The 21,001-nt window shown below is 36.3% G+C and overlaps 1 protein-coding gene across 2 annotated transcripts in view; it reads right to left on the reverse strand.

The window, feature by feature from the left end:
- Window positions 1-3,817: 3,817 nt before the first annotated feature.
- Window positions 3,818-21,001, reverse strand: part of ESRRG (estrogen related receptor gamma) — a 193,362-nt gene continuing 176,178 nt past the window's right edge. For both annotated transcript variants that reach the window (XM_070949018.1, XM_070949011.1), the window contains 2 exons: window positions 11,377-11,646; window positions 3,818-4,302 (listed from right to left, as the gene is read on the reverse strand). In XM_070949018.1, the coding sequence (XP_070805119.1) occupies window positions 4,058-4,302; window positions 11,377-11,646 (515 nt within the window). In that variant the 3' untranslated portion in view covers window positions 3,818-4,057. The remainder of the gene's footprint in view (window positions 4,303-11,376; window positions 11,647-21,001) is intronic.

Here is a 21,001-nt window from a genome sequence, read left to right on the forward strand (position 1 = left end):
TGGTAATAGAATCTTAAAATTGTGAAAAGCTTAACTTATACGATATTGATAGAACGATATTGATTTTCAGTAATGTTGCTTAATGTGGAGATGTTTTAAGATTAAGCAAGTGCTTGTCAGAATGAATTTTGTCCCAGTTTGAATATTTAAGTTTATGCAAAATGACTATACCACATCAAAATTCATTTTGACAAGTCTTGATACAGCATAGGGCCACATTAACTTAGGGGTGTATAGTTTACCACTTTTCTAAAGATGGGGCTTACTGATTTCATTTCTTCATATAAAAAAAAGTAAACGAACAAAAGAAAACAAAATCCACAACACAAAAAATTAAAAGCAATTAAAAGTGGAAGCTTGTTTAATATTGCTCTACCATCATCCTGAAAGGCATAATAATTTGAGTTACACATCTGAACTGATTGGAGTTACAGAACCATTATCTCCTTTTTTTTTGCATTTAACAATATATACAATATAAAATAAATACATTTACACAAATGGACATTGTTTGGAGCACACATTATGATACACATCACAAAAATATACAGTTGATTGCTTTACAGATGTGAAGCCCATCTACAGCTTTAAACATGATTTTTTTTTCATTTGTGTTTTTACTACTGGTTATTATGCAACTCCTGGATTATAATAAGCAGCTTAATTCGGTTTCCCTCTTCTTTTTGAGATCTTTGCACAATAAGACTGCCATAAAGTGTTTTCCTAGGCAGGTAAACAGAGACGTTTAAATAATTAAAATACAATTACCAACACCCATTTTCTCTTCTATAAGAAAAATAGCAGTTTTAATTTTTTTTTAATATTTTTTTATGCTAGCATTTAAATGCAAAATAGTGGAATAAATACAACAATCTGATTTGATTGAAACAAATGTGCAACTTCCAGGAGTCACACAATCATATTGCTTTAAATAAGAGAGAAAGAAAAAAGAAAACAGTAGCCCAGGCTACAATCCATCTGGAATGTCTGCTGCACATTGAATCGAATGGACAAACTGGATGAGAGGGGCTCCATGCCACCGCACCCATTCATTTCAATTGCTTGTGCAGGAGAAATGCTCTATGGATCTTATGCCCTGAAATGAAACATGTTAAGCTAAAACATACACCTCTTGAAATTCTTCCCCAGTTCTTCACTTTAAATAAGTGGTTGTGGACGTTTATTTCAGCAAGGTTTAAGAAGAATGTTATTCTAATGCCTGTGCAGTGTATCTATGTTTCAGTTAACATTTGTACAGCCACGACATATTTGTTCATTGCAGCTCTAAAAATTATTGGAAAAAAAAGATCAAATAAAAAAATTACGCTGTGTTCCTTTAACACATCTCATTTCCTCTTAAGTCTTTGTAGATTTGTCCTTCTTTCTGAATACGATGACGGGATATTAACCCTGCAACCCAAGTTCCTCAATGTGATCCAGTGAAAACAATATTTATATTAGATATTTATATATACATATATAATGTAGGTAACACTTGCAACTTAAACCCTGCACAAATTTTCTGGAAAATAATTATTCTCAACTCTTACATATATATATAAATAATTTTATAGAATCACGTTGTTTCTTGCCCCCCCACACCCACACCCAGGAGTTGTAAAGTTTTACCATTTTTCAAAAGGGACGTCCAATTTCCAAACTCCTATCATACCATGAATTTCAAGATATTTGGCCAACTGAATGAACTGCTAATGACAATTTATCTAGGATCACATAACAGTCACTTCTCTACTGAGAAAAACACAATCTACAAGAAAATTCCCATACAGCTAATGAAAGATACACAGTTTTTCTAGCACAAGGTTGCTGCAGTGTTAACTGCAGTATTTTGTTTAAAGCACACAAGTAGCGATACTTTTGGAAACGTGTCTGCATTAAAAAAAAAAAGACTCGGCAACAACACAGAGCAAGTTAATAACATGGGAGAGATGAAAGCTATATTTACAGCATTTAAAAATTAGACTTACCTATAATTTTGCAATATTCAAAGTTTATTTCTAAGCTATACATATTCTATATTAAACTGTTACAGAAATTATCCCTTGTTTCGAAAATATTTCAATGTGACATTTGTCCGTAATGAGTACTTGGTTGGATTTTGTTTTTCAGTTTCTTAATTATTACTATGAAGAACCTTAATTACCAGAAGGAATAGAATATACTACTGTAGTCTCCTGAGGAAATTTACATCCAATATTGTCTCTAATTCTACCCTGTGTCTATAAGCACACGCCACAAGAATCCAAACACCACAAGAACAAGACAACAGTCCTTGAATGCAACCTAAAAAGTTCCAAAAAGCACAGCAAACATGAAACATTGAGAAGCTGAACTACTTTTCTTTTGTTGGTTAGGAATACAATTTAATTACATTTGTGTACATAGAATAGGTTGTTCACAAAGCACAGGGAGCAGCTACTAACACTGGTGCATTGGCATAGCATTGGAAGGAGATTCCTGTTCCCAGGTTTTTTAGTGACTGTACTTTGGGTGGCTGGGTGGGGGCCATCTAATTAATTTAAATATTAGATTACACCTCTTACCAGTCTTGAAATTGACCAGCTTTCATGTCCTGACAATAATGGCTGAAAAAGTAGGTATACCAGTTAGGCTGTCTGTTTAAAAATGGCATTTCTACAGTTATATAAAATATAAAGTTTTATAAATTGATAAATAATGTGTACAAGTGCTAAGTTCTAGAGGTTGATCAGAGGCTGACTACTCTGATATATTTTTTTTCCTTATTGCTAGACGGAGTAGGGTGGACTTTATGCAGAAGTCCCAGTTTTGTAAATGATAGGCCACCTTATAGAGTAACATAGAATCTCATGGCATAATTATGCTTGGCCATACAGAAGCACTTACTAACTCCTTTTTTAGATTCCTATTTGACATGACATATATAAACTATTTGGAAATGTAGGTGTAATCTGATTTGTTGGTTTCAGTTGGTTACATAGAAACTGGAGTTCATGCAAAGAAATGGGATGTCCTAGACCAAACTGGCACACAACATAAATTGCATCCGTGATAATATGCACCTTCCCTTCAACTATTGCTTGAGTAAGATAAATCCCCACATTAAGAAATGGCTGAAACGTGGTAAAGCTGGTAGAAAAAAAAATCTTCCATTAGTAGTAAGAACTAAAACATTTTTTTTTTAAAAAAAAAAAAATATTCCTGCAGGATTCATTTGTCCTTAGTTAAATGTTCATAATTGTTCACGCCAGCACACACAAAAAGCAGTATTTATCTTTCTTTTCTTTAGTATTGCATGAATGAATAAAGCTCAAACTATTCCCTGAAAAAGTTATATTATAGCTAACCTAAGAAATAGCTGGAAGACTTGAAAAAACAAGGAAGGAATCAAATGGCTGTAACTGATCTAGATGGAAATGCAATGATAAGGAAGAGCCAAGATGTTGCCGTAGAAGTTGTCTAATTAACGGCTGCTCTTGTGAAACATAATACTGCATTCAGTCAGTTCACCGTGTTGCACTATACTGTTAGTTATGATGCTTCGCTTTTGATTCCTCTGTCACTGGGGTATGGTGATTCCCAAGAAATCCACTGGCATTATATACACCATATATATACATATACATACATACATACATACATACATATATATACACATATACATATATACATACATATATAAAATGTATATATATATATAATGTATATATATGTGTGTGTGTATATATATATATATATATATTTATATAAATGTGTGTATATATATTTATATATATTCATATATATATGAATTTTTCAGCAGCAAAAGGGGGAAAATTACAAACAAATGCGAACTAATAACATTAAAAGAAGAGAGAAATGAAGAAGGAGAACCTCATCAAATAAGACCAAGACTAAAAAGAGATGCTGCTACTCATTCTTGCTGCTTAATGATCAGTGCAGTCAGTTTCATTGCCTTAAAGTAACGCTAAAGGTTCTTTGCCACAGTTTTCCCATTCGGTTGTCCCTCTTGTTACGGTTTCAGCATACCCAACTGAAAGGGCCCAGGATGTTGAGGTCAGACCTTTGCCTCCAGCATTTCCAAAAATAGTTTGTGCATGGGGACTTTGCCTTCCAATTTAATATTGTAGAAATGCTGCACAGCCTTGGTGGAAGTTTGCCTAAGTAATGGCAAAGTCATCAGCATCTTCCCAGCCCGGCGTGGATCTTCCATGTGCTGCCCAGCTTCATAATCCTGCAGTGCCTCATGTAAGACGTCTTGAAGTTTCTGGACAGCTTCAACATCTTCTATGTGCATAGAATCTATAAAACAAACAAGAGTTATAGCAGTTTATCATGCCAGAAAGGAGGATTACAGTGCCAGAGCTCTTTTCTATTATTTGAATTGTATAACCCCACTTTCAAAAAGCTGTAATTTACATGGATTTAACTACCATTTGCTGAGCTCCTTTACATATGCAAATTAAATAAACTACATATTACCATATTCATCTTCTGAAAAAGAAGATCTTTGGTATAGTTACAATCATATGATTACTGCCTTTTAATATATCTTGTTTATATAACTTAAAATATAACTTTGAAATCGGCAAGGATAGTTTTAAAAAAGTATCTCATGGAAATGCAGAAAGCTCAGAACAGTAAAATGGTTTTCCACAAGTATATTTCCAAGAAATTGTAACTGCAGTTCCCATGTTGGCTGGGAATTCTAGGAGTTGCAATCCATCATGCCTAGAGAGTCTATTGTCTTGGGAATTTTATATGAAAGCTTGCCTTCAGAAGTTGTGGATGCTCCATCATTGAAGGCTTTTGAAAAGAGACTGGACAACCATTTGTCTGAAATGGTATAGGATCTCCTGAAATGATATAGGATCTCCTGCTCAAGCAGGGGGTTGGACTAGAAGACCTCCAAGGTCCTTTCCAACTCGATTATTCTATGTTCTATCCTCTAACACTTAGGGCATAGGAAAGCTGCAAACAAGTGATCTTAAAAGTATCTATGGAACTTTGATCTAAAACCCGTATCCCTTGTGGTCATATTGGAGGTTCTATTAAAAATTATATGATCAAAATTACTTCATTAGAGGTTTCTAACAGAATTAAGGAATTAAACATTAAATTGTTACACATAATAGTGTCTTATGGGGATTCTGTACATTTAATAATTAATCTGTACCCATTACTTTTAAAATTTAAAAAGATATTTAACAATTTAATGTTAAAAGTTCTCATCCAGAACAGTAAAAGACTACAATTAGGATAAGCCTTGTTATATATTAGAAATTCCTGGGAAGCAGGGAATAAATCACTATTTCTTACAACAGAGAGAATGCTATTTAACTTCTTCATAAATGATCTTGAGTTAGGAGGTCAATGGTGAAGTAGCTAAGTTTGCTGATGGCACCAAAATACTCAGGATGGATTAGAAATCAGAAAAGCTTACACAAAGTAATATCTAAACTTGGTGAACAGGCAGCAAAATGGCAATTAACTTTCAACCTAAGGGTAAAATGATGGCCATTGAGATTAAATAAAAAGACTTAAGTGTGTAGGAAAAACTGACACAGTAGGATTTCAGATTGTCACATATCAATTTTCACCTAATGTGGATAATTAATAAATACGTTTGACCTGGAGGTGGAAAAGGTAGGATGAAAATTTATTGAATTTGCAGATGAATTTGATAGCCTGAATAACATCCCACTTCTAATTCTATGAATCTCTAAGAACTTCATGCAATAAGTAATTAATTCATGGAATTTGCTGCTAGATGTGATAATGGGATTAAAAATGATTCAATGACTAAATCATGATAACCATACTGAATCTTTACAGTATATCAAGTTGTTACTGAATATCAGTTTTTGGATACGACTGAGACAGTGAAACAACAACTGGCTACTCTGAAAAATATAATGCTGGGATCATCTGATTTTACAAGAGACTTCAAATGCAATAAGGCATTTTTTCCAAGTAGTTTATTTTATTGGCTGTGTGTTATGATAAGAATAGTTCAAAAATAGCTGCTGTGGTGTGGTGGTTAAAGTAAACTGTCTATTTGCAGGACCCATCTATTTGGCATCATCATACAGCCCACTTCAGTCTTTAGAGTGCCTCAGAAACTTAAGGGTTTCATGAAACTCCTTGTCACATTTCACACAGATGGGATATCTGCCATATTCACCACTAGAGGTGTCCAAAATATTTAAGCTTTAAGCCATTCCGCGGGATGAGAATCCAAAAAATATCTTCCTGAATTTTATGTATAGAAATGAAGATTCTATGGAGAAGACAATCAGCAACATGTCCAGGACTTAAGCCGTTTTACAGCTTTATGAGTCCACTTTATTACCACCACTTTGAATTGGGCCCAGAAATGAATAAGTAGCGCAAATAATGAAGCACTGTTGTAAACCCTTCTAAAATGGCTGTCCTGTATCAGGAAGTAAGCAAGCTGACACATTCTGCAGTAACTGGAGTTTTTGAGTCATCTTTAAATGCAGCCGCAAGTAGAATACATTGCAATAACCCAATATGGAGCTAATAAGGACATAAATTACTGCCATGGCCCTTTGCACCAGAAATGGCTACAAATAGGGCAAAGGCTCCTATAATACCAGGAGAAGCCATGCATCCTGGCGAAACCCCAGACTGTGGGCCTGTTCCTTCATGGAAAGTTTAACCTCAATAGAGGTAATAATGGTGTTAACAATCAATTTTTTTCACCCCCCCCAAAAAAAAATCCCCCTATATATTTGGCATCCAATCTCATATAATCTCCAAACACCGGGTAAGAGTAACTGCAGCATCTTTAGTACATTTACAGGTACAACTGGGCATGGTAACTTTTCATGAACTGTTGGATGATCTGCGTGTGTGGCTTCATGATATCTCCCTATGGTTTAGATGCTAAAGGACATGGAATGGTGGGTGGGGAGAGATTGTGTTTTGTGACACCACATAGATGGAGTTGCCAAGGACCTGAATGTTTTTCCTCTATGATTACCAAGTAAAATCACCTGCTCAAAAAAAAAAAAAAAAAAAAAAAGGAACCTTCCATCCCAGAGGTAGTCCTGAAGGTTGCCATGGTTGACATTACTGAGAGCTCTAATAGGATTTGGAGGGATGCATTTTCCACAACCAGCTCCCTCCCCCCCGCCAAAAAGTTGTCCACTATAGAAACCCATAGTATTTCTATTTATACTCTATAATAAGTAATCTGACTAAAATTTGTTGCAATACTTTGCCCAGTTCAAGCTTCTATGTAATTGGTATTCCCACTGTCTAAAATCTTTTCAAATAGGAAGACTAAAATTCAGATATAAATTTTTCAATAGAGCCAGATCCAAGCTTTCTTAATCTCAGATTAAGTTGGGATTAAGAGTTGCTTTCAGAGGCATTTGAGATTAAATCACAACTGATTACCCAAACAATTATTTGCATTAGAAAATAGTTATATGTACAGATGTGTGAACAGGTTGCATCTCAAGGATCACAGAAAGTTCAGTATAAATGACAGGCTGCCTTTTCAGGTTGGAATTATCTATCCTGTTCTATTCTAATGACATCATACAAGCAAACACAGAAGCAAGGACAAGCAAAAGATTGTGGTCACATCGCAGTCACAGTAGTAGTTCAATATAAAAACTAAAAAGCAAAGGCAGAAACTGGAGACGGTGTAAATACGGCAAATAAACACAGGGTAAAGAAATTAAGCAACAGTAGCAGACTGTGAGTAATCAACATAAGTCAAAGATCCAAGACATGAAGTTTAGACATGAGCTGGGCGATTAGGAAATGTTAGGGTTGTTATAGCTGCAGTTCAGCATTGGTCTGTCCCCAACTAAAGACAAGCAATGATGGATTTACAAGAGCAGTATACATTCTATTATATTGGCCAGTATTGTTCATAGACCTCACAATGGTCCATCAAAATTATCCTTTGAACTTTGCTCAAACGGCTGAAGGAAGTGGAGTTTCAACAAAGTGGCTAAAGAAAGAAGTGTCTGCTACATATAAGGAATGCTCTAAAGTGGTCGTTGAATAGTTTACTCACATAAGAGTCATAAACAAAATCTGCTACTTGTTGTAGACGGGTAAAACTAATGCAACTGATTGTTAAAAAGTCTCCAGGATGTGTCTGGTTGTAGTAACACAAGGGGAAAAAAAAGCACTTTCCCAGAGCCTGAATCTAAACAATCTAAATCTAGAGAGAGGTAGCTTGCTTAGATCGGGGTCCCCAATCTCCAGTCCACGGCCCCGTACTGTGCTGTGGTCAGTTTGGAATAGGGCCATGGAAGCATGCTCATGAACCTCCATTTGTACGAGTGGCAGGCATGCATATGCTTGCCACTGGCATAAAACTATCCTCTCCCCCTCCTCCCCGCAGGCCTGCCAAGACGGAAAGGTTGGGCATCCCTGGCTTAGATTTTCTTAATCCAGTGCCACTAGTTAGCCTTTTCAATGTTTGCTTGTAGTATAACTGCTCACCCCTATCTCCATATCCCCTCTTCTCCAAATATTGAGACTTTAGATTATTTTTCCATAGGTAAATCTATAGCTTTTCAAGATGTTGCTTTCATAAAAACCCTAAGTTTCTCCTTTTTAGTGTTCCAATAAGGAGCAGCATTTTAAAGGGTCCAGTCAGTAGGGAAAGATACTATAGATTAGGTGAGCAGAAAGAGTCAGAAATTGTGTGGCAGTTCAGCTGATTGGAACACAAAGTCTTTTTAAAAGCCTCTAGCCTAAAAGTACAAATGTCTGTTTCTTGATGAAATAATTAAAAGCAAACAAACCTGTGAACCTACAGTCTTCCATTTGGCATTTCCCAATCAATACATGGGAACACTTAGTAAAAGCACTGCGACAGAGAGAACACCTTTTATTACACAGCAGAGTTCACCTGCCTGAAGTAATTGCTACATACATGCTTTAGAAAATATTCAGAAGTGGGTTCCCTCCTCCCCCCATCTTTCTGTGAACAACCAGAGCACTCACTGATGCATTGGAACTTCTTTTTCCATTTAGCATTTTAAGTACCTAATTAGAAACCCGACATATGAACCAAAGAACACACCAAGTTGTTTTAAGTTGTACAAAACCATCAATTATGATTATTACCAATGATATATTAAGAGTATCAGGTGATGGTTTTTGCTAATATCTTCCCTTTTATCAAAATAAGATTAATTGGAGATGGTATGAGGTAAAATGTTTATTTCTGAGCCTCAGAAACGTAATAGGAATTCCTATTTTTGGAGGACACATGAAAAAGCAGCAAGATTTTGTTTTTTTGCCTGAATCCGGGACTTCCAATATTCTGTTCAGTGCAACTAGATTCTTGGATACTCTAGGTTTCCTCTCAATTCAAGAATTGAAACATTGGGTTCAGGATAAGTGAAACCATTAGAATAACATCTGGATCTCTCTATATTCTGAATCAGAACTACATTTTGGTTTTTCAGACATCCCTTAGTTCTCTTTTAAGTCTTTTTATTTCAAGTTCCAATAAATTGGGGCTATAATACTGGCGATATTTTTCTCACTTTATCTTGTTTTATCTGTTTACGCATGGGTACAATACAGAAGAAGGGGAGGCAGGAAGGTTACTGTTAAATCAGTTCACTGATTTAGAGCACAAAAGAGCATTAATTATTATTGAATCAAGCCAGATGTTTATGCTAAGCTGATGATTTCAGTGAATGTCATTTTAAATCTCTGCAGGTCAGAGTAAAATACTGTCTCAGCCATTTCCAAATGTGCGAAGGTTTGCTGTCATTCAAAATGTTTTTAAAATGTGTATTTTTATAAATACACAAAATGTGTATTTTTCTGACTTATATATTTTATCAGTAAACATAATAAATTATGACAATTATATCTCATAATGTTTTATAACTTTAATTTGGAGAAAGCTTATCCAAATAAAATGAGAATCTGAGGTGACCACTAGATTGTGTACTATGACAACAGCTGCTTACACCTACGTCAACTGATTAAGTCATTTATATTTCTTATGGATATTTTTTATTCTTCATTTTTGTTTGTTTTTCAATTAAAACTCTAATTAAAATGCAAAATGCTAGATCCCATTATGAAGACAAATCAGAAAGTACAACTTCATTGTTGAAAACAATTTTCCTCCTATCAATCTGAAGATTCATGTGTCAATATTGTAGATGAACTGTTAATTACAAAATCAATTAAAAAATTATTTCTAAAAACAGTCACGCATCCTGGCTCTCGTGGGGACAATTTGGGCAGAAGGCCTCATCTCACTAGGACCGCACCAAATCACAAGTCGTCATCCACAAGTAAGCAAAAGCAATCTGGTTTTTCATTTTTCAGCGCGGCTGAGCCCAGCCTGAGATTGATCGTCACATATGGCCCCAGAAAACAAACTGTCAATACCTTGAAAGCTGCAGAATTTGAACAAATAGCCATCCGCCCATTCAAGCCACTCATTGCATCCCATTTAACAGATTTTATTGACAGTTTCCTTCTTGTAATTAAAGGGAAAACTACTGGCCAGCAACCAAGATAAAGTTCAAAGATAGGGTCAAAACAAAAGCAGATGGAGGGGCACGGTGTGACTGTCAATGGTACATAGCATCAGAGCATGTTATTGACACACAGGTATCTAATGATCGGCACGTCATTAAAGAGGGATCTATCATGAACTTTATGCAAATGCTAAGAAGGACTTAAGACCACAATAAAGTGTTAGAGAGGCACAAAGGAAAAAACAACAAAGAACAAACAATTTTTCACTTATCAAACACTGGCTCACTGCTTCAGCACTTTTAAGTTCAAATGCAGAAAAGAATCTTTTCTTGAATTCTTAGCCCCCTTCTGCACAAGTTACATTAGGCATTTAACCAACTAGCATAAAACAGTCAAATTTGTACAGTTTCTACAAGGTTAAAACATGACTTGCTCCCTTCACTAATAAAACCAAAGTTCACCTTCGGTATTGAGTTCACAGTGTTTAGTAGCTAGATTGAAGTAGATCATATATTGCATTTAGTCATGGGCCCTTCCATTCTAGTGGGTTTTAGGAGACTGATTAGACTTATCTGGATTATGAAATGGATTAAACAGAATGACATTTATGTTTATTGAAAAGCATCTTTGCTGTTAATACTGCCTGAATTTTACGGCATCTTTTAACCAAATTGGAAACTCAGCATAAACAAATATTTATAATCACAGATCTTCCCTTAATTTGAACTACCTTGTTTCTAGCCATTCAGTACTATTCTGCAGTAGTATGATTAAGAATTTCTTATTCTTAGACAGTTGTATTTAGAAACTGTCATGCAGAAGGTATTAGAGGAAGGGGGAAAATGACATGAGCCATCATGCCAATCTGCCAACCTGAATTAGCAAGCGCGATAGCTTTGAGGGTGACAAACTCTTCTTTCTCCAGCTTCATGCTCTTGTATTTTTTTACCAGTTGCAGGATGGCATTGTTGAGGTCAAGAAGGCCTGCTAATTTAGACTGGTCTTCATCCATAATATAGTCTTCAGCATAGACAAGCTCATCCTCAAAGGAAAGTGATCGGTACACTACGCCCAGAATTAAAATCTCCATCCAAGCACTCTGCAGAAGGCTCATCTGGTCAGCAAGCGATAAAGTGGAAAATCCTAAACCGGGAAGGAAAGTACATAGAAACATAATTAAAATTGTATTGGGCCCTCATAATTCTGCATTATAACTTTACCCTTGTGCTCGTTTTTATTATGTAAGTCAGCAATGTGCATTTACAGAGTCTGCCCTCTCAGATCTTTTGCATCAGCAGACATAAAATAGTTAAAAGAAAAGCACTTCAGATAAAAACAATTCAGTATATCTTGGGCTTATTGTAATTTTAGGTAGAGAAGCCTGTTGTATTTTATTCAGTATTTAAGAATGTATTTCCTCAAATAAATTGTTGAGACTTGTTACCCAGATTCAGTAGCATCTAATACGGCCTATATCAAATCTGGAAACAATAATTGTAATGGTTGTAAGAGAAAGAATAAAAGATATGACAGCGCCTGTAATCTTATCTACACTGTTACTTACCACAGAGTAAGCTTCACTGAATTCAGTTACTTCTGCATAGCCTTCATACCATATTTTAAAGATTTCAAGGTCTCCTTTGAAGGCAGTATGTTTTTAAACAAAAATGGGAAAAATCATTTTAAAGGAGAGGTAATTTGATACCTTAATAGAATTAAGTGATGATCACAACAACCAAGCAAAGTGCTTTTTGAACTTCAACCTCAGTAAGACCTACCCTTTCCAGAAAAGACGCTAATTACTTCTATAATAGCTTCTGCCTCCACCACACTGCTCAAATAGCAGAATGGCACATTAAAGTGCCAAGTGAATAGTAATCACACCATCACTTTGAGAGAGACAGAGAGAGAAAGAGAGAGAGAAAAATATATAATAACACTTCTTAATGAATTTAGGTTTTGCTTTTGTTTCACTCTCTCTCCTTTCCTTTTTAATAGGATCACTAAGGGCAAACCTCTTTATAGCCATACCTTTTCAGGCACCTATTTACGGTAGCTGTTAATTTATTATCTCTGCCTGACAAAGCTCCTATCACAGGAGGTCCCAGTGAAGGAGAGATTTCCTGGCCTATCCATGAAATATCGTACTTTGCCAGTTGGCACCTGCAACCACCCAGGAGTTAATAAAATCATCAAAGGGGATTAGTCAAGCTTTTCTTAAGGGGGTGGGGTGGGACTTAAGACACGTCTAAAGCTCTCTGTGTGCGACTTATGGAGCTGCTCACATGTGCATTGACAAGGATCCTACAGAAAGAACAGGCCTTGGTTGTGGCTGCTCATTTATCTTAAAACACACAAAATTTTGCCAAAACACCATGGTGAAAACACGAGGCACAAGAATTAGACATCAGTTTAGATTCAGCCTGCTGCACAACTTGGAACCAAATGCATTCCGATTAAAAGAAATCAAAAGTCTCTCTAGGCCAGGAGACATGCTTTAAAAGTGATGGACTTTATCGAGACACCGCCTCCATTCCTTTTCATTATTTCTTAATTCTTATTTACATTTTCCATACTGTCTTTTGTTCTTTATTTATAAGAGGATGCGTGTCATGTCCCCAAAAGAAGATCAACCACATCAAAGCCAACCTCTTTGAAAAATGACAAGGGGCTAGCCCCACGCTTCTTATGGAAAATGGAAGGAAATGAAACAGAAATAATAATTTGAAAGGGTCTTAAAATGGAAGGCCTATTTGCAATTAGCTCCAGCCTCTCTCTCTCAAGAAGCAGATGGACAGAGAACGTTGCCTGCAGCAGTGTCCTGTGTGACAGGCCCATTCTCCCTCCCAGACACTGCTGTTAGTAAATAGATTTACACATTCTCCAATCTCCACACATCTTTCTGCCGAATAATTAAAAGCAGGGATGATTAGTTTATTGAGTGGAAGGAGGAACTTTTTTATTGAGGTCCGTCCATGATTTTTATCAGGGCCAGCACTTTTACGGTTGTCATGAGGGTGCAGGCATCCAATTTTTCTTATCTGCCTGATTAATACAAACGCTGTTTCAGGACGCATTAATTAACAGATACAAATCTACGTTCTCATGGAAGGATCAATACAGAGAAGAAAAGAGGCATCAATGTGAATTTAGTGCTGATGATGGAGAAGGCACTCTATTGACATTTACGTGCATGGAAACTTTAAAGTCAGGAGAGCCCTTTGTCCCTACGATTTACAAAGTAACAGTGCTTTTTAACTATAACCATGTTTCACACACTTCAGGGGCATTTAATTAAGCAAATAAATAAATAAAAAAGCAATAAAATCTCTAAAGAGGTTTCAATTTCAATCATTTTCCTTTCTATTCCTCCCAAAGCTTCTCCACTTTCCTGCTTTTTTATTTATATGCTAATTTGTGCATTTTACTTTTTATTTTTTAATTTAAATTACAGTGGGCTTTGCTCGCAATTACAGTAGCTAACAGGCATTAAAACCTTAAAAAGAACCCTCCAATGCTAACTCTATTTCTTTATGAAGGGATATTTGGTCAGACTTTTAAAAAACACGTAAATGGCTTCTCGTTTCTTCAGTTTTTCATATTTCTACACAATTCCCCAGGACAGCTTTTTCCTCCTGCAGGAAATATGTTGCCCCTAATTGTGAATGAAACATTTTGTTTATGTCAATAGAAAATACACAGGTGTGCACACATGTGCAGTTTCTTCCTTTTTCATAAAAGGAAATAAAATGCAGGAGATAGAATTGTGGACATGTGGAATTTTTATGCCATGTTCTCCAAGTATGTTTAGTAAAATTGTATTTTATTACTAGGCATTCAATGTAAACCTTTATCCTTGATGGTGGTGGTGGTGATAGAAAGGAGATTTTTAAAAAATACCAGAGCTGTTAAAAGTTTAACTTTACATCTGTGTTTTAATTGATAAAATGAAACTTAAAATATTTTTCGGTTGTTTAGAAAAGCAAACAAGAACCACAACAACTTGGTAACATAAGATACTGTTACTCAGAGTTAAAAGGGCCTGCAGAATAAACCGATGCGAGGTTCATTTAAATATGCTGTACTCTGTGAAAAAATACCAACCATTGGAATAAAGCATTGTACAATAGGGGGGAAAATAGGCATCCGTATTTTCATAAAAAGTGAACTTTTAAAATCATATATAAAATCTCCAAACTCTATATGAACCCATTTCCCATTTCCCATTTAATATTTTCCAGCCACACAGCCCTGAGCTCTTCCCAAATCTAGAAGATAGTGCTTTGCTAGTGTTGCCCTGAACTTTGAATTTTGTCACACCTGGTCCCTTAATCCCTAGCATTTGACAAGTCATAATTTTAAATGTTCAACTATATTATGGCTTTGAAAAAAAATACATTTCAATACACGATGGTGCATTTTTCCCCCCAGTGCAGACCAATTCCATGCATGCTGCTGACAACTTTGATCCCTCTTCATCTTTCTCTTCATGTCAGTGCCATTTAATGTATCTCAGGCATTTTGCTAGCAGAATGGCTCTGTACCTTGACCTGCAGTTAAATAGCATGTTTATTTGCGAGACAGTGTGCTCCGAGTAAACCAGATGACAGTTTGGAATAACATCATTTGGAAGGATTGAAAAGCTTCTCAAGAATCAGGTAGCCAGAGGTCATAGGCTGGAAGGAAGCATGTGCTGTGCCAACCCCTCCTGCCATCTTCTACTTGAAACTCATATATTTGATGGTGATGCCATGGGCACTTGTCAAGACAACCCAGCCCTTTACCCATTCTTTTTCTCGCTTACTTTCTGCCCCTTCCTCCCCCCACCCCAAATCCCCCACCATCTCTCTTTTAGTCTGGCAAACTGATGCTCTTTGCAGTCAACTTAGAAAAAAGGCTAAGCATTTGAAAGTGTGAAGGGCAAAAAATATCTGACGGCTAGTCTTCAAAAATACACTTCCATTTCACAAAGCATAAATGTTTGTTTCCCAAGTCCAGTGTTGACAGAAATAGGCTGCATTGCAGGCATAAGAAGTTAACCCCTACAAGGCATTTTCTTCCACTTTAACAATGCTGAATGCAAACCGCTATCATTCTGTGCGGTTTCTTGTAAATAGCCATAAAACAAGGGCAATGATTTGTGGGCTATCTCTCGCCTCTCCCATCTACCTCTCTTCCTCAGTAGATTGCACGGTTGCTATAAATAGAGAGTTTTCAACAAAAAAGGACCTTCCACTTCATTGGTAATTAGAACCTAATGACTCTCTGTTATCATGAAGCATGCATAGAGGAGAGGGAGGCAAGATAGCAACTTGCCTGATTCTTTCCTTCTGTCTTCATTTCCCTATATTCATAAAGCACTATAAGAAAATAAAATATAGATGGCAACAAAACCCTTGGTGTTTCTCCCACATAAACCCTCCACAATATTCTGTCTAGTGAAATTAATTCTAGTGAAATTACAGTGCATTTGTGTGGCTATATAGTACATATTCTTTTAAAATAGACTGTTTTGTCCATTTGCTTTTCATTTGCTTCTTGCATAGCAGACGTCCCTAAGATAACAAGCCTAAATCATTATCATTCCCAAAGACACTCTTCTACAGTCTGTTTAGGATTTTATAGACACTGGAGGCACATTTGTGGTTTATCTACAGTACCCTTAGCATGCCGTTTAAAAAAAAAAAAACAATTATACTGTTACAAAGCACTGGCAAAATATTATAGTATCAACAATTGGAAAGGAATGCCAGTTGCTGTATTCTCTGCCTTTGTCTCTGATCTTTTCCATTTATTTGAATTCTTTTGTTCCATTCTGGAAATAAAATACACTACAAGCATCTAATACCTATTGGTCACAGTCCAAATCCTCAAAGCGTGCAGAGGATTCCTGCTTTTTTTTTGTGAGAGAAAATGCTCTGCGCAGGCACAAATTTGTATTGTGTGCACCACACAATACTTCTCTACTAACAGAATAGGTCTATGTCAATTATAATGTTAGATGTCGTTTAGGTATTTTAAATGATAACTTTCACCAGTTTGTCTTGGTTTTTTTCCACTGGAAATGAAAGGATTAAAAAAGAAATCATTTAAATAATAACAGAACAAGTTATTTCAATCCTTTAAATAAAAAATGGACTAAAAACCTTTTTAGATAATTGTCAATAGAAAAATGTAACAGAATCATGCTATTTAGACACTGTTGTATATTATTTAATCTGCCCAAGTGTGTTAAAAAAAGTAGAATTCTAGTTTTCTGTACAGAAGTTTTGATTTGATACACTATTGACCTGGAAACAATGCAAAGAGTATCTAAGCAGTAGAAAATCAGGAACCTGGTATAAGCACCTTTTATGACAAACAAAGTGTATTAAATAGCATAGCTTCTGTGAACTGTAGCTCACTTCATCGGATATATAGCGTAGATATTCTGTTTCATTTTGGAGCTTTCCTGATCTGTTTCTATCAAACTATAACATTTATAAAAAGAAATGAGATTTTAGATAAAACGATATAGAAGACAAATATGAGATTCAGCTTTTTATAAATAATTGTTTGCAATTGGGTCACCAATGATTGTCCGAAAAGAAGCTGTTAGAATTGAAAACATTTATTTTATCACTTGTCCCAACTCAGTCATTGAAATAATTGTGAAATGATTTGTTCTGAGCAGTTCTGTGATTATGTTTCATGCGCGGCATCAGCCAGCTATATTATGTCTAGAAACGTATTTATTTTATGGAAAGCAGCAATAAATTAATCCTTTATATCCTTGGTTCAGCCTCCTTGTATTCAGAAGGGACATCATGAGACTTTATGAACTTTCTAAGTACAAAATTATAGTTATACAAGAATGGTCCCCTCCTTAAGAGCCCTCAACATTGACACTTTCATCTTCATGTGTCCAAAATGCACATGTATACACATGTTGCAAAGTATTAGCCAGCTTTCATGCTTACAATGGTATGCAATTTTGTGTATGTAACATGGTATAATATTTCATGTAACATGCATAATATTGCATACAGTCAGGCACATAATATTGCTCTATTAACAGATTCTAAAATCTCTTTGTATAAGCAGGATATATTCCATTTACATTTCAATCACTATTTGATAAGTAAAATCACCTTCAGACAATTATTATTTAGTAGTTATTTGCCTAGTAGTCATTTCTGCATTCTGAAAGTATACCAAAATAAATTGAAAGTAAAGGAGTAGTATTCATCTACAATGTTGTAGGGTAGGGGTCTGGGTAGGTTGCACCTATGCAGCCTCTCTTCACCCATTGCTTCTGACTCTCCCAATGGTTCATGGAGGAGTTGTGGATCTTAGAAAGGGTTAACAGATGCTTAGAGTGCAGCTAGGGGAAAACTAAGGATGACTCCAACCAGATACAACTTAGAGCCACTATTTTGTGCTGGTAAGGGGGGCAAAACAGCATTATTTATCTGCTTTTATTGCATCTGCAGGGTGTTGCCTCACTACTCTGTTCTGGGTCACTGGGTCCCTTCTGGGACAGGGGAGCTTAGCTGATCATCTTCAGAGTCACATAGAGGAATCTGCTCAACACCCAGTAGACAAAGTCACTCAGATTTGTTTCCAGCTGGAATCCAGACATGGTGCAAGTCCATGCGGGATGCCCAGGGAATGATCTTGCCCAGTTATCTGGGAACAGTTTGATAATAATAACTTTATTGTCATTGTACGTGTATATACAGTATACCCATACAACAAAATTGACTGATCCTGTTGGACCTGATGAAATGGACAGGGTCCTCGATGCTATCAGTGCAACCACCTGTCAATTAGATCCTTAGCCTGCTTGGTTGGTGAAAACTTCCAGGATGGTGACTAGCAGGTGGGTTCAAGCAGTGATAAATTCCTCAGCCCAAAGGGAACATTCCTCTGGCCTTTTAAGGAGGCCCTGGTTTTGCTCTCTTTAAAAAAGCCATCACTTGATCCCCCTGCATTAACAACTTTTGTTCAGTTTTTCCATTTCCCATTTTAGGTGGTTGCTTGGCAGCTTCAGAGGGTTCTGATGAAATATATTATCTGGACCCCTTTCCAGTCAGGACTCAGGCCTGTTTATGGGAGAGAAATGACATTGGTCCTATTTGTTGAAGATTTTTAGCAAGAGAAGGATAGTGCAACCATCATTGCTCCCCTTGATCTTTCAGCAACCTTCAATACCATCAACCACGGTATCCTTTTGGGCAGAATGCACCGTTTATTTTCATCCAACAAACCCAGCATTTTAACCACTGAGCTCACCACGCTGCCCTTTAAAGTTGTAGTATGATATACAAAATATTCTGTTGTCTACATTTATCTTTCAGGAAGCACATGATAGAATTGTACAAAGCTTTAAAAAATTATCTCTGGCCACAAAAGTTTTCATGAAGAATCCATTCAAAGCAAAAACCTTCCACCAATCACCTATTTGCTGCTTAATTTCAAGGCCTGACTCTTCCAGGTTGTTCCTATAAGAATCAGAGCAGGCTTATGTATATAGACTTCACATTGCAGAATTCTTCTAATTATTACAATTGTCAGACAAGGCTGTAAGATGATGAAAAGTACTTTACCAACAAGAATATTGATCATATTCTTTGTGTCATATCTTTGCCTGGGAAAGAATCGTATCACCTCCGAGGCATGACACCACTGTTGAAACACAACCAAAGCCATCAACATGGCCAAGGGATTAAATATACTAAAGTATAAACAAACTGAGAGCATAACAAACCAAGATCACTAACACAGCTGCAAAAGATGTTTGCTAGACCTTTGTGATTTCTAGGAAAATCACAGCTTTGGGAGATGAAGAAAATAGGATTTTGGTTACTGGATCTATTGATTAACTAATGTGTCCTCAGTTCAGAGTCATGATCAAACTGTTTGCCTTTGGGATGTGAGTGGTAAGAATCCTCATGAGACAAGGCAGTGACTAGTATTGATCCAAGTTCTTTTGGAAAAGTCTGGGCTGTGGCAGAGCTCAACTGAGCAGTGAAGACAGATTTCCTGAGAGATTTAAAAATTCCACAGAAATGGTCTGAAAAAGTTGTTGCAACAATCCAAATACAACAACAACAATAATTGTAGCTTACATCATGCAACAATACCTTTACCAGCGTGACCAATGCCGTCTCCATACTGCACTGTACTCGGGCCTGAAACCCGATTGGTACGGATCCAGGTAATCAAATTTTTTTCCCTTACCATCATGATTGTAGTTGTTCGGATTTGAACAGTTTTTTGAAACCATACAAGACACCTAATCATTGACTCTTGAGTCTACTGAGCATGTACCAAGTGTAATGTCTGAGCAGGTGAAACATAAACACTCTCTCAAATTCAGTTTTTTTTTCTTGGTGATTTCTTGGCACATCTGTGTAGGGTTTTTAAAGCAACAAAACAAAAGCATTTTGCCATTGCCTCTTCTGAAATAGTTCCACTCCCCAGCTTCTCAGTCTAACTTAAATCCTGGGATTCACTAGTGATCTTCAAGTAGTAACAAGTTCAATCTTATTTGGGATCTGCCAGACAGTTGACACCTGCCATAGTTTGAACATAGCAATTCTACATTAATTTAAATTGAACTAAGCTTTATTTAGAAGACCGAATCTGATAAGATTCCATTTGCAAGTGAGTATAAAACTTGTAGTTCATCATAACATTCATTCCACATGCTTTCAAACGGGAGATTTGGAAAAAGGCATTTGCTCCTGAGCTTTTTCAAAATCTCTCCATCATCCCAGGTAGTGGAGCAGTAGCTGGACCAAATTATTTTGTGGTTTTAAGCGGAATCTAGAGGACATTTGTCATCTCCTAGGTTTAAATATAGTTAAACTTCCAATTCAGAGACTGAATCTTAACTATTTATCTGCAAAAGAAAGAAGCACCAATTATTTGGGATTATTAATATTAATATTACACCAAGGTTTTTGATCATTTAATTCAGGACATAAATGTTACTGTAAAACCCTTTATCCCAAATATATTCCACACAGAGTTTAAAAGTCCAATTGTGCCATGGTCTATTTTTTATAGTCTAAAAACATGGTTTATATCCCCCTTTCTATTTAAATTTTACCTTCATGGTCCTTTTATCTGTCTTTACATGCAGGTTCATAGAAAATATAAATGGTTTCTAACAGAGACCAGGAAAACCTCTGACCATAAACACCTTTCCAACAAGCCCCACAGCAAGTGCAACAAAAGAGATGGAGAAACCCAGAGCTTTTATTGCCGCGCGATTTTCATCTCCCTGAAACAAGAGCAGAGAGCTCCTATGGCAATGAAAATGCATTCGCACCGCACGTCCTTCTCAATCCATTAAGAACAACGGATTCTCACTAAGCTAACGTCCACTTGTCAGAAATATCTGCAACAGTGAAGTCATGCAGCAGGACTAAGTAAGGAAGATTCACAGCAATTTAAAAACAGCAACTTAGACATTTACGAACAGGAAAGACGCTTGGCTAGTGTGATCTCT

Source organism: Pituophis catenifer, unplaced genomic scaffold (assembly GCF_029215685.1).
Source record: "Pituophis catenifer annectens isolate HBS135680 unplaced genomic scaffold, rPitCat1.0.hap2 SCAF_1, whole genome shotgun sequence".
Classification (NCBI taxonomy): Eukaryota; Metazoa; Chordata; class Lepidosauria; order Squamata; family Colubridae; genus Pituophis; species Pituophis catenifer.